The 14,166-nt window shown below is 54.3% G+C and overlaps 4 protein-coding genes across 4 annotated transcripts; 3 read left to right on the forward strand and 1 right to left on the reverse strand.

Annotated features, from left to right (window-relative positions):
- Positions 1 to 273: 273 nt before the first annotated feature.
- Positions 274 to 1,425, reverse strand: CPAR01_12865 (uncharacterized protein; the record flags this gene model as incomplete). Its single annotated transcript, XM_060497119.1, has 1 exon — positions 274 to 1,425. The coding sequence occupies one exon, from the start codon at positions 1,423 to 1,425 to the stop codon at positions 274 to 276; it is 1,152 nt and encodes a 383-aa protein (XP_060344652.1).
- A 2,317-nt stretch (positions 1,426 to 3,742) lies between these two features.
- On the forward strand, positions 3,743 to 5,169 carry CPAR01_12866 (eukaryotic aspartyl protease; the record flags this gene model as incomplete). Its single annotated transcript, XM_060497120.1, has 2 exons — positions 3,743 to 4,624; positions 4,678 to 5,169. 2 exons carry the CDS (start codon positions 3,743 to 3,745, stop codon positions 5,167 to 5,169), a joined length of 1,374 nt encoding a protein of 457 aa, XP_060344653.1.
- Positions 5,170 to 8,696: 3,527 nt separating this feature from the next.
- Positions 8,697 to 10,643, forward strand: CPAR01_12867 (6-phosphofructo-2-kinase; the record flags this gene model as incomplete). The annotated part of the gene is made up of 5 exons (XM_060497121.1): positions 8,697 to 8,877; positions 8,964 to 9,194; positions 9,318 to 9,907; positions 9,957 to 10,070; positions 10,125 to 10,643. Coding segments are annotated over 5 exons (1,635 nt in total), but the record flags the coding sequence as incomplete, so codon positions are not given.
- A 1,591-nt stretch (positions 10,644 to 12,234) lies between these two features.
- CPAR01_12868 (ATP-dependent RNA helicase HAS1) lies at positions 12,235 to 14,147 on the forward strand (the record flags this gene model as incomplete). The annotated part of the gene is made up of 2 exons (XM_060497122.1): positions 12,235 to 13,581; positions 13,629 to 14,147. The coding sequence occupies 2 exons, from the start codon at positions 12,235 to 12,237 to the stop codon at positions 14,145 to 14,147; spliced, it is 1,866 nt and encodes a 621-aa protein (XP_060344655.1).
- Between the last annotated feature and the right edge of the window lie 19 nt (positions 14,148 to 14,166).

Genomic DNA, 14,166 nt, shown 5'->3' on the forward strand with positions numbered 1-14,166 from the left:
GAAGATCAGTAGTCGTACATCAAATCCAAACAAAGAGGACTTACTAGATTCCGCCTTGACTCTCAGGCAGCACGTGCATCTTAAGTTCACATCACTTCAATGAGATCTCTCAAAAGATAGGCTTTCGCACCCAGTTATGACATGGTATAATTCTTCAAGAAAGTCTACGGTATGCCCACGCGTATCCCAATCTATACATGTGAAGGCGAAGGAAAGGTATCATCTATGAAAGTGATAAGTGTTTCGGCCAACGAAAGTAAGTACATCACCAGCCTACTGAATGGTTGGAGGCGGCGTTGGTTGCCGTTTCGGTCTTGCAGGTGCAACTTCCGGTGGCGGCGGTGCGGGCTTGCGTTGTTCATAAGCCGGCTCCGGAACAGCCTTCAGTGATTCTGGCTTGGTCTTTGGAGCCTCCGAAGCAGCCTGTGGTGGCTCTGTTGCAATCTTCACAGGTTCTGGAGTCTTGTCGGCAGTTTTTGAAGCGTTCTCGGGCGTTCGTTCTGACGGGGCATCAGCATACTTCGTCGGCGGCGTCGGCGGCTCAACCTTCTTCTTAACCAAGTCCTCGTCCCACACATCCTTCACAAGGCCCCAATACCTCGACGAATCCAACTTGGCATGCGCAACATGCTGACTCCCATCAAACCTCTCCTTGCGGACCTTGAACCCGACCTCGGCAGACTCATCCGCGTGCCTCTCCACATCACCCCAGTAAATCATCTCATCGTCTTTGCTGTACAAATACGCCCGCCGCCTCTCACTGCCCAAAAGCGCCTTTTGCCGCAGCGCCGCCCACATCTTGCCAAAGAACCCGACGCGCCCGAACGGGACGTGAAACAGCCAGAACCAGCCGATGAAGACATGAGCCAACGGCGCCAGGATCCGCGGCATCGAGGCCGAGATCGCGCGGTAGCTCCGCATCCAGTGAAATCCTCCGGGACAAGAGTCGTAGAGCGTCACGTGCGGCGGGAGCTCCAGACGGCCTGCGCGATCCGCATCGGCGTAGAGCTCAAGGAACTTTGCGAGGTTGGTGGCGCCACCGTTGGAGAAGACGTGGAAGAGGAGCTGCGGGGCCCGCTGGCCCGCTCCTGTCTCGGACGAGGCCGGCGGAGGGACGGAGTCTGCTACGGAGCGGATCACGGGCACCGCTGGCTTGATTTGCCGCTTGGAGATGCGGTTGGAGAGGGTGTGGATGAAGGGGCACTTCACGAGAAGGATGCTTGCGGAGGGGTACATTGCCATGTAACGCGATGTGTACTTTGCAATGTGGACGTCCTGGGCCGACATCCAGCTGAAGATGGCAACGAGTTTGGGTGAGTTCGGGTCCGGGACGGATGAGGGCGGGTCGTAGAGGAACGTCGTGGGTGAGAGCTCTTGCATGGCTGGCAGGGGTCCGGCAGCGCCGGTGGGCTGGTTTGATGCCATGGTGAGTGTGATTTGGGTTGTCGTGTGTGAGAAACTTTCGACAGCGACCGTTGCTTTTTGCGACCAACTATCCGATGAAGAATCCCGGGGAAGGGTGACAGTCAACGTTCAAGGTAGAGATACGGGAGGGAGACGAGGTGAGGTTAAGATATAACGTAGTCAGAGCTCCAATGGGATGGACGGGTCACCTAGGCAGTACATTCTCAGCCCTATCCTCGGGTCTTGTCGTCATCATGTTAAGGTTGGCTAGGTTACCCTTTCCGGTAAGTGCCTCGGCTTTTCATCCCTGCCGCACGGGACTTTGGATGTCTCAACCAAATCCTGAGGGATTCACGTTGAGATCTTGGCTTCAATTCTCTATTATTGGCAAAAAACTGATGGGAAAATGAGGCAGTCCAGTCAGACCGGAGTGACACGAGCATAGTCAGGCCAGCGGCCCGCCGGCGGGACATGGACTCCGATTCTTGTAGGCCGATCGGTCCCCAACTTCGGAGCTGAGATCGGGGGTGTCAGCACCTTATTCTGGCAGCATATGTTGTAAGATGGAACCCATCGTATTGGTGATTATGTCATGAGCCCGCTGTGAGTCCTCGTCAGACATTGCCATGTATCATTAACGTTGCTCAATACAATTCTGAGGTTAGACCCTATGTAGTAACCGTAGTGAACAGCAGTGCCCCAGATTTCAGGGGTTCCTCAATGGACGTCGCTTCTCGTGTCAGTCGACTCGGTTGAAATGAAGTTCAATTGGTGGCAACGACAGTGGGCCGGGCATACTGCATGACGACAATGGTGGCACGTTGGGCAGGACATATGCGGATGGCGCGCCATCTCGCATTTAACATGAAGGAACAAACAGATCTGCCGAGCAGGGGTTGAGAGCTGAGAGTTTAGAGACCGAGGTGTATGCTCGGAATTTTTCTTTCACAACACGTTGACAGCACGTTGAGAGCATATGGTTTGGCCGCGAATGACAAGCGTGAACAAACATAGGACCCATCTGGTGTTACCGAAGCTGGATGGCGCAGTGGCGAGGCAGGACTTTTGTAAACTCGAGAAGCTATCTACCTGAGATCAACAGATTCTGTTTCGACCCGATTACATTTGCTTGAGCCGACTTCCGATAGCATGTGCATGGTCTGAGACTCTTTGCGTTTGTTCAATAAGCTAGCCGACTCCCGAGTAACATCTGGTGATACTGGTACCTGATTGGCATACCTGACAAATGCTGCAGGTATCCGCCTAGTGTAATCAAAGCAGTCTGAATGAGACGGAATATCGAAACGCTAGCTGAACTTGATGAATTCCCATTGTTTCAATCAGATACTTAAATCATATTGCTCCCAATTCCTATGCCCGACCATAAGCAAGATGTGCTCCAAGGGGGATCGCGGATGACCCTCACAATAACACAACCACGATGAGCTAGGCTCTACTTTATGGAAAGTATTCGAGTCCGAAGATTACTGAGCTAGAATCAGCTTCTGTCTTGAAGTAATGTGACATTCGTAAATATGGGTCGATAGGAAGTTGCCAAGGCCGTTTGTATCAATATGTAAGGGAATGTAAGCCGCAGATGAGATATAAATGAAATCTACACCAACGGACCGAATAACTTACCTATGGGCAGCGAGAGTGGATGAAATCGAGGACTCGTTGCGGGTCTCGGCTATGAGCCATGAGCCATAAGCTTCTAAGGTGATTCCGTCGTCGTTTGTGAGATTTCAAAGCCAATGGAAGTATCAATGATATGGGCGGGAACTTCGCAAATACCTTACGAGTCAGTGGCAAACTGCAACTTCCTCAACGGGAGGCCAGGATATCAAAGGAAGGTACGCTGTTTCCGTATGGATCTAATCCTTCCGAGATGGACGTGGCATCCCGAGCAAACGATCCAAGGCAAGCGGTACTTGCCCTTCCCGTCATCCACGATGGCAACCACTTCATGTACCTCCTTCCAGTTTCTAGCAGTCACAGCCATACACACGCTTTCCTAATGTTACAATTCGTCCAAAGGGAAGTAACGCAGACGGGACCAGCCGAGGTGGGAAGCACATTCGTGTTTGCTGCGCCTTCCTGCCGTCACCGTCCACCCCGAGCACACGTCCGAGGATTGTCCCCCTTTTCAAAAACCCTTCATCTTCCTCACCGTAGTCAGCTTTCCTCAGCCTTTCTCTCCGACACTTGACCAGCGTCCTCGTTCATCTTCAAAAAGAGACTCAAGCTGTAGCTCAACGGTCTCGTCCCTTCTCTTGTTCCATCCATCATTCCTTTCAACCACCCTCATTTTCCCATTCTCTCCGTGATCCAAGACACCATGAAGGTCGCCAATGTCCTCTCCTCTCTGTTGGGAGTTGGTCTCCTGTCCGCCGACGCCGTCTTGGCTAAGGACAGACGCCGTGTCGGTGTCGAGATCAAGAGCCCTCTCAAAGGCGTCAACTTCCAGCGCATCAAGGCCTTTCGTGAGGCTGCCCCTGATGAGGTCTCTGGCCGCACCCAAAAACTGAAACCATTCCATGGCAGAATCACCGGCCACAACGCCGCCACTGCCTTGGGCGCTGCCCAGCCTCGAGATCTCTCTTCCAGCTACCAGAACATCACAGCCTTGTCTCCTTGGGGTACTCAATATGCTGTCGAGGTTACCTGGGACGGCAAGCTCATCAACATGATCTTCGACACCGGCAGCAGCGACACCTGGGCCACCAGTTCCAATCTGACGTGTACCACCCTGTCAGGCACTGCTGTCTATTCCCCTGAATCTTGCGGCTTTGGACCGGACAAGATTAACGACTTCAAATATGGCCCCGTCGAGGATGTCCACTTCGCCTTGAGCTACGGTTCTGGCGAGCGAGTGTCCGGCCCCATGGGTTACAGTGACATCGAGGTGGCCGGCATCGTCGTCAAACAACAGCAGGTCGGCCTGGCCAACAAGACGTACTGGATGGGCAACAACTACACCAACGGTGTTCTCGGTCTTGCCTATCCCTCGATCACTAGTGCTTTCACTGGCGACATGAATGAGGATCGCCCTGCTTTCCAGGTTCCATACTCGCCCTTCTTTACCAGCATGGTTCAGCAAGGGCTCTCTTCAGACGCCTTCAGCGTTTCTCTCGTCCGCAATTCGTCTGGCGTAATTGGATGGGGTGGCCGCACTGGTCTGCCAATCACTGGCCCCACGGCCTACACCGATCTCATCATTGTGAGTTTTGACCAAAACAGGATGACATTTCAGTGTGACTTACAATCTTGCAGACCAGCATCAACTCACAGCGTCCCGACGGTAGCTGGCAATACTCATACTACACCATCCTCGTCGATGGCTTGCGTTGGGGATCCACGAGCGACACCAAGAAGTACCTGTACATTGTCGACACTGGCACGACGCTCATGTACGTGCCTCCGCCCACAGCCGAGGCTATTGCCAGATCTTTCTCCCCCAGTGCCATCTACTTGTTCCAGTATGGCGGATACTTCGCCCCTTGTGATGCCATTGCTCCCAAGATAGCCGTCATCGTCGAAGGCGCAAGCTTCTTCATCAACCCTGTGGATCTCATCTACCGCGGACTGGTGGACCCTCTCACGGGTTACTGCCAGATTGGTATTACTACAGGTGGCAAGGGTCCGTACATCCTGGGTTCAGTCTTCCTACACAATGTCGAAGCCTACTTTGACGTTGGTGCTGGTCAGGTTCGCTTCTACGGTCGCGAAACCTACGGTGCCACTCCTGAGCTCCCCGAGAAGTAGAAATGCAAGCAGCGGTTTGGTAGTTTCGAGGACACTTCATCAGGTCTTTTGTGATTCGGACTGAGACTCCTTAATTTCATGTAGGCTGTTCAACAAGATTGGGGATGAATTTGCTGGGGTTGTTTTGGGGTCATGTTGGCCAAAGACATAGTAGCTTACACAGAGTTGTACTTGTACTGGTGAGATAGGGTTCAGTCTAATGAATGCCACTTGCCTCAAACTTTCTTTGAATGCTCACTTGGAATCGTGTTGGTGAGGTAGCAACCTGGCCTCCTCGTCGGCGCCCGGGGCAGCCTGGTAAAGTGTGATATCAGGTCAGAGACAGCAGCAGTTCCAGCGCAGGCGGTGTTTCCACAGTGGACGAGACTGAAACCAGTGCTCGGGTCGGGACTTATCGGAGTGGCGACGAGGGCTTATCGAGTTCAAGAGTCCTTATCGATAAGGTACCTCAGTGAGGTCACTGCGATGGCGCTCTCATTTCTGCCACTTGGTTCAACACTTCACGATCCAGGCCCCTCGGCAACACTTACTCACACCTCACCGACTTCCTTCCAAGCGATACCGACCTTGCTGCTGCTGCTGCTGCTTCGGAGGCCAGCCCTCTCCTTCTTTTCTCCTTTGCAGATTTCTTTTCGGCCCTCTTCCTGTATCTCTTGCACCACCTCTTCTTCGCCGTCACGATCGTATCGTCTCAACCCCCATCGTTTGCGGTGTGCGGCGGTTACTCGGCAGTCGCTGTACCGATCTTTTGGAACCCCTCCGACATCCCCCGTGGTCGGCAACAATTCTGGGGAAAAGACTGGAATAGTGTTCTTCCGACCTGACCAGCCTGGAAAGCGACCTGGACGAAGGCATTCCCGAATTAACCAGCGAACAACCATAGCCCAGTTTCAAAGCAGCTCAGCCATCCACCATGGGTATCGGAGTGATCCCGGCGAATAGTGCCGATGAGAGCAAGAAGACACCTCGACGACAGCATACCTGGAGCTTCAGCAAGGTACGATATTACCGAATTTCTTAGTCTTCTTTTCTTTTTGATGTTCAAGAGCTTTGAGATGTTTTTGGGGGGTCGTTGTTTTCCTGTTTTGTTTGCGCGGATTTCAGTAGTCTTGTTTACAGTGCAGCGCAATGCCATGCACCGGCTTTCTCACGGGCATCATCAAGTGGCTTTTTTCTCCCTCTTTGCCCAGTCGATGGCTCCCTGGCGGTGTGAATAATCACGCAGGGGTGTTGGTCAGCGATGAAGGACCCCTCCCCTAGCCTTTTTTCCTTCTGGACTATTTGATACGATCTGGCAATCGTGCCGATTTGTTGGATCCGAGTCCCGGCCGGCTGGACCTGCTTGTTCGGAGCTGTGCTGGGCTGGGCTGCTGGGCTATGAGAGAAAAATGATCCCTGGAACAGTCGTTCAAGCCTAGACTCCTATGCGGATAGAGGCGTTTCCCCCAGCAAGTGCGGCGGTGAAATTTCCCATGTTGCGTGGTCAGGAGACTTGTCCCGGGTGACCTTTTCCCCTGGCGGGTTTTCGTGGGGGTCAGATGTTAGTGGCCATTGGATTGCTCAATTGAGCCTCGAGAGCTTGGGAACCTAGATGGCTATGATTCTGTTGCCCGCCAAGTGGTTGATGCAATGCGAATATGATTGTTGGGTCTTTGGCTCTCTGTGGACTCTGGTGCATAGCCGCAGCCGGAGGTCGCCGAGCAGCAAACAGATGAGCCGTTGGAGTGAAAACGATTGGCAAAGTTGTCAAGACGTTGGCGGCACTAGAACGGGCACTCTTATGAGCATTTGTGGTTGGAATGGGAGGTTCAAGTGGACTGGAATTTGGGTTTCATTCTTCAGCATGAAGGGTCCTTCTTGTTTGCATCCTCGTCATCGCGAAAAGGTAGTCTACCGATTTCCGGTAAACGTGGTATCATGAGGAGGCTCCGGCTATGTCTGGCAAGTCAAATCGATCAGTTCGGCGTGGTCTGATGTCCACCTCGGTTGTTCTCGGTGAGAGTTGCCCTCTTGGCTTTCGGGAGGGTGGTGAACCAAGAAAGCCGACTGGCGAACTGACACCCCAAGGCTCAATCTGGGCGCGAGTAGGATGAGTAGGATGCGACATGTCCCGGTGAGCGCTGTGGATGCGGGGATGGTCCGCTAGAGTTTGCGCTGAACTGCTGGAGCTTCAAGGCTGGAGCTTCTGCCCTCGACTCGAGCTGCCCCTCCAGAGGCCCAGTGGGCTAGGCTCCCCGACAAGGGGCACCGGGGAAAGGCGGGCAGAATGAGGGGCACCCGTATGGGGGGGATTGGAGTTCGACCCGGGGCATGGGGTCCAGTGATCCTCTATGATGGAGGGGCGGGCAGACCACGGACTAGAAGCCGCGCGAGGGGGAGACGGCGGCCTCTGCCGTTGCGCACAATGGAACGAATGACCTGCCCTGCATGCATACCCAGTTAGGTACATGCAGCTCAAGGGACACCTTATCCATCTTGTTGTGTCTGCTCAAGGTACCTTAGCTGGTGAAGCTGCTGGTGGTCTCAGTTGCGGACGGGCGAACGGGACGTCTTGAGGATGGGACTTTTCCTTTCCCTTCTATGCTTTTTGGCATTCTTGCTCCAATGACCTCGGGCTAGAGAACAAGTCCCATTCTACCTGACCCTCCGTATGGATAGTGCAGCCTTTCGTCCACTGTTCGGTATTAGGGACCCAGCACATGTCCACAAGATACCTCCGGGAAGATGGGGTCACCAAGCAAGTAGTGCTGTGCTCATGGAAGTACCTTACCCTTACCTTACCTTGACTACGGATACCCTTCCGCACAAACAGCGATCCATCCCCCGGCAAGGCACATGTCGCATCAGTTCATCCAGTGGAGGACTTGATATCTGAACTGGGCAGACTGACCTGACGGATGAGCTGAGCCTGGTGTCTCTCCATCATGACCGTTGCCGTCGTTGCGCCCGCTGTTTGTTCTTTGAGGGTCTGAGTCTCATTAAGGTACCACCGAGTCCAGCGATTCCATACCTCTACTCTCAAGTACTTACCTCACTGCGAAAGAAGTAATGTACTTGCTGCTCTCGGCTCTTTGCTGGCAGCCAAGTTGGTTCCAAGCAGCTTCCATTGCCTACCAAGTACCTTTGGTATTCTTGTTCCTCGGGATAACCTCTCGGCAGCCCTTGTCCTGTTAGGTACCCCCTCCTCGTTTACCTATGTTTTACGTACCTTTCTCTCGATCCCCTTCACACTTTCACAGACTTACGCACGCCGCCCATCCACTCATTACTCCATGCCCTCCACCCTCACCTTTCACCTCACCTAACATCAGGTCACTCTCTTCTCCTCACTACATCATCGTTCCCCAAATCCTGTGCAACCTGAACTGTGCTGTTTCTGCATCTCCTTACACCTACACATACCCATACCTCCTACCTACCCTTACATACATACCTTGCCTTTGCCTGCAAACGGAATTCTTCAGCAAACAACGTTTCGAATCACAGCCGTTGCCTCAGTCTTCTCCCTAGTCCCTACACTTTGCCAGTATCGTTATCAAAGAAGTCAAAGAGACAAGGACCCCCTCCTTCTTCTCCTACACTTCTTTCAGCAGTTCTATGTCGTCCGGCTCAGAGTGACCCTTAACCCCCGTCATCCCCGTCACCCCCGTCCCAAAGTCACCGCACCCGCCCCGAGAGTCACGCCCGAGGGGTCCCGCCTATTTGGGCGTAGAGCTACTGCCACGAGCTGGAAGCATCACGCGAGCTGCCTTCCTCCACGCTCTCTCTTTCCACGCCACTCAATTCATCCCCAGCTTCCTTCTCATGCCTACGCGTTTTCAGCTTCTACAACATCCTTTTCCTTCTGTCTCGTCATAACAACTTCCGCCTGGACAACTACCAAAAAGAGAGAGGGAACGAGAGAAAGCACAGCGTCAAGATGCCGGCCAAGACTAACGGTATAGGCATTCAGGTGGAGGATACCAAGATATGCGTCGTCATGGTTGGTCTGCCCGCTCGGGGCAAGAGCTTCATCGCTCAGAAAGGTGAGTAAATATTCTAGCTGCGTATTTCTCCAGAGAATATTCAGCAAACGACGCCGCTACCACTTTGGCGCATATTCACAGCGTTGATATCACGATTATTTGACACTGACGTGATTGGCTCAGCGCAACGCTATCTGGGTTGGCTCTCCATCAAGGCAAAGACCTTCAACGTCGGCAGCTACCGCCGCCAGGAGGATGCGCACCCTTCGGCTGACTTCTTTGACTTCTACAATACCGAGGGCGAGCGCAGACGTCGCGCCGCGGCCGAGAAGGCCATCGAGGATATGCTGGCCTGGTTCCGCCAGGGTGGTGTAATTGGCATCCTTGATGCCACCAACTCCACCAAGGAGCGCCGCAAGTGGGTTCTCGACATCTGCACCAAGGAGGGCATCGAGGTCCTCTTCGTCGAGAGCAAGTGCGACAACGAGAACCTCATCATGGCCAACATCCGCGATGTCAAGACTACCTCGCCCGACTACCAGGGACAGGACCCCGAGGAGGCTGCGCTTGACTTCCGCAACCGCATTCGCAACTACGAGAAGGTCTACAAGACGCTTGACGAGGATGGTGATGAGAACGAGTACACCTACCTCAAGATCATGGATGTCGGCAAGCAGGTTATCATCAACCGCATTCAGGACTACCTTCAGAGTCGCGTAGTCTACTACCTCATGAACTTGCACATTCGCCCTCGCTCCATCTGGCTCTCTAGAGTATGTGTCACTAACTTTGCGCTGTTGAGTCTTGGCTAATGGTGAACAGCACGGAGAGTCCATGTACAACTTGGATGGCCGCATTGGCGGCGACACTACGCTCTCTCCCCGTGGTGAGCAGTATGCGCGCAAGCTTCCTGAGCTCGTCCGCGATTCAGTTGGTGTAAGTCATTCCAAAGGAAGTATCTTTCTGTCCAGGTTGCTGACCAACCCACAGGACGACCGTCCCTTGACCGTCTGGACCTCGACTCTCAAGCGCACCATCGCTACCGCTCGCTTCCTCCCCCCTAACTACAACCAGTTGCAGTGGAAGGCTCTCGACGAGCTCGACTCCGGCGTCTGCGACGGCCTCACCTACCAGGAAATCAAGGACCGTTTCCCGGAGGATTTCGCCGCCCGTGACGAGGACAAGTACAACTACCGCTACCGCGGCGGTGAGTCGTACCGCGACGTCGTCATCCGCCTCGAGCCCATCATCATGGAGCTCGAGCGCAGCGAGGACATTCTCATCGTCACCCACCAGGCCGTGCTGCGCTGCATCTACGCCTACTTCATGAACAAGAGCCAGGCCGACAGCCCCTGGATGAACGTGCCCCTGCACACCCTCATCAAGCTCACCCCGCGCGCCTACGGAACCGAGGAGGTGCGCTACGAGGCTAACATCCCCGCGGTCAGCACCTGGCGCGGCAAGGGTTCCACGGCCAAGCACGAGAACCCGATTGCGGAGTGTACGTGAAAAGAGTTCTTGAAATTGGTTTGTGGTCCAAGGTTGACTGAAGGATTGGAACAGGAACTTGAGGGAAACGGACGCAGGCGTATCTGTCTTGTGGTCACAATCTCTGTGACTGGGACAATTCGAGATCGATTTGAGACCTGCGCACGCAAAGGATTTCCTTTTTTCTCTTGACGACGACGACGTTTTCAGACTCCACTTTTCGGCATATTCCACTCGGTTCACGATGGCGTTTAAGGACAACACGGAGAGAAAGAAAAGATGACCTATTACAGGGACGGCGGCAAAAAAACGCGGAGAGTGGTGGCATGACGCGTCGGAGGGAACCCGACACCCATTCTCGATGGAACAAATTACCTTGCTTTTTTACTGGACCAGACGAACGTCAACACAGCGACCGCATCACCCTGTTTACACTTCTCACTCAGAGGTGGGCTCCCATGCTTTCAGAGTCTTGCGGTTGCTGTTGCGATGCATCTGACGTCCGGTATCACAATTATTTTGCACTTGCTCAAGATCCTACAACTACTCTAGGACAAAATGTTTTCAAGGTTCGACAATTCACATCCAAATGAAAGGGAACGAAATGGGAGGGGACAAAAATTGCATCGATCGGACGGGGGTTACGCAGGCGGTTTGAGTGGTTGCGGACACCGGCATAGAGGATCGGGTTGGACCAAGGACCAAGGACCGTTTGACATCCGTCTGGGTGTGACGAGGGACTGGACGGTGAAAATTTCCCCTGGCCGGTCTTCTCTACATGTTCCCTTTAGTTTCCCAGTTTCATAGCTTCATGATGAATGTACCTACGTTAGGTACCAATTACGTTCTCGTTCGGTTCCGTGACTGACATCAGAACTGCTGTGTTCTTGTTCCTACCGAGGTTGGTAGTTGAGCATTTTTGAAGATGACGGCGATCGAGATAGTTTGTGTAACTGTCCCCGTCCAGTTGCGTATAACGAGCCCCATAGGAGCTGGTTGGTAATTTCCAAGCCAACCTTACTGACTATACGTCGAGCATCTCGACAAGGATGAGATCTCGTTCCCGATGGTCTCAAGCTGTGATCCTTGGGGATGGCCTGTATTCCCAGAATTACTCGGTGATGTGTACGCTGCAGTGACCTTAAGAAAACAAATAGCCAAACAGAACGCACAAGCATCTCGTCATCGAGAAAACCCGAGGTTCTTGTGGGTCATACGTTGAAAATGATCGTTCGAGGGTGGCTTCTACCGTGGTGGCCTCGATCACGAACTGAAAAGCTTGCATTCAATTTCAAGCTCTGCTCTAGAGCATAAAAGCCAGAGACGTCTGCATATGTTCAAGACGATGGAGGCGTTCATGAGGCCCGCCTTTCCATGAGTTCAGCACCCGGTACGTACCCTTTGCCCCGCATCACATTCCACTCGGCGTGGATTAACCGCCTCCGTTATCAGCCCAGACTTTTCAGACCGATAAGAAAAAAAATTCCCAAGCGGGAGAGGGTCGACACTTTTGGTAGCAGCTTGAGAGAAGTCCCTTCTGGCCGCCTTCACTGCACGGTTTTCTACAACGCAATTTTTGCATTGCAAAGAACCGCCACACAAACCACACAACATGGACGCCGCCACGAGCAAGAAGAGAAAGTCACGCGACTCAAATGGCGTGAAGGTCTCTAGCAAAAAGCGAGCCGCCGAGGCAGAGATCCCCGCCGCCACGACGACCGCAGAGGCCCCCGCGAAGAAGTCCAAGAAGGTGAAGCGCAGCAAGCAGCCCGAGGCTGAGCCGGAATCCGACAATGAGGCGGTGGAGGAGCAAGCCGAGGCCGGCAGCGACGCCGAAGATGTCGAGAACGAGGAGGAGACGGCCGCCGCCAACTTCAAGACGGCACAAGACGACGAAGACGAGGGCAACGGCTCCGACCTCGACGACGACGTTCACGCGCCCGCAAAGGACACCGCCGACGGCGAAACCGACATCCCCAACGCGCAGCAGCTCTCCCTCCCGCCCGCCGCCGGCGCCGAGGCCCACGACTTTGCCGAGCTCAACCTCTCCGAGAAGACGATGAAGGCCATTGGCGACATGGGCTTCACCAAGATGACGGAGATCCAGAGGCGGGGTATCCCCCCCTTGCTGAGCGGCAAGGACGTCCTGGGCGCGGCCAAGACGGGTTCCGGAAAGACGCTCGCGTTCCTCATCCCCGCCGTCGAGATGCTCAGCGCCCTGCGCTTCAAGCCGCGCAACGGCACCGGCGTCATCGTCGTCTCGCCCACCCGCGAGCTGGCGCTGCAGATTTTCGGCGTCGCGCGCGAGCTGATGGCGCACCACTCCCAGACGTACGGCATCGTCATCGGCGGCGCCAACCGTCGCGCCGAGGCGGACAAGTTGCAAAAGGGTGTCAATTTGCTGATTGCCACGCCCGGCCGCCTGCTGGATCACCTGCAAAACACCCCCTTTGTCTTCAAGAACCTCAAGTCCCTCATCATTGACGAGGCCGACCGGATATTGGAAATCGGTTTCGAGGACGAGATGCGGCAGATTGTCAAGATTTTGCCAAAGAACGACCGCCAGACGATGCTCTTCTCCGCGACGCAGACGACAAAGGTCGAGGACCTGGCGCGCATTTCGCTGCGCCCGGGACCGTTGTATGTGAATGTCGATGAGAAGCAGGAGCACAGCACCGTCGCGAACTTGGAGCAGGGATACGTGCTCTGCGACGCGGATAAGCGGTTCCTGCTGCTGTTCTCGTTCCTGAAGCGCAACTTGAAGAAGAAGGTTATCGTCTTTTTCAGCAGTTGTAACTCTGTAAAGTACCACGCCGAGCTGCTCAACTATATCGATTTGCCGGTGCTGGATCTGCACGGCAAGCAGAAGCAGCAGAAGCGGACGAATACGTTTTTCGAGTTTTGCAATGCCAAGCAGGGTACCCTCATCTGCACCGACGTTGCCGCTCGTGGTTTGGATGTGAGTCACTCTCTCACACACTCATGGATGCAATGATGTACTAACAGAACCCGCAGATCCCCGCAGTAGACTGGATCGTCCAGGTCGACCCCCCAGATGACCCGCGCGACTACATCCACCGCGTCGGCCGAACCGCCCGCGGCTCCAACAGCAAGGGCCGCTCCCTCATGTTCCTCCAGCCCAGCGAGGTCGGCTTCCTGACGCACCTGATGGAGGCCCGCGTGCCCGTGGTGGAGTTCGACTTCCCCGCCAACAAGGTCGCCAACATCCAGTCCCTGCTCGAGAAGCTCATCAACCAGAACTACTACCTCAACAAGAGCGCCAAGGACGGCTACCGGTCCTACCTGCACGCCTACGCGTCGCACTCGCTGCGCACCGTGTTTGATGTGAATAAGCTGGACCTGGCTAAGGTAGCAAAGAGCTTTGGGTTCTCGACGCCGCCGAGGGTGGATATTACTGTTGGCGCGAGCATGAGTCGGGATAAGAAGACGCAGGGGAGGAGAGCGTACGGAAGTCAGCCTAGGAACCAGCAGAGTGGTACCGGTGGGTTTTACAAGAAGCGGTGAGGGATGTCAGTGGATGATG

Source organism: Colletotrichum paranaense (genome assembly GCF_030867605.1).
Source record: "Colletotrichum paranaense strain IMI 384185 chromosome Unknown Scaffold_11.1, whole genome shotgun sequence".
In the NCBI taxonomy this organism is placed as follows: Eukaryota; Fungi; Ascomycota; class Sordariomycetes; order Glomerellales; family Glomerellaceae; genus Colletotrichum; species Colletotrichum paranaense.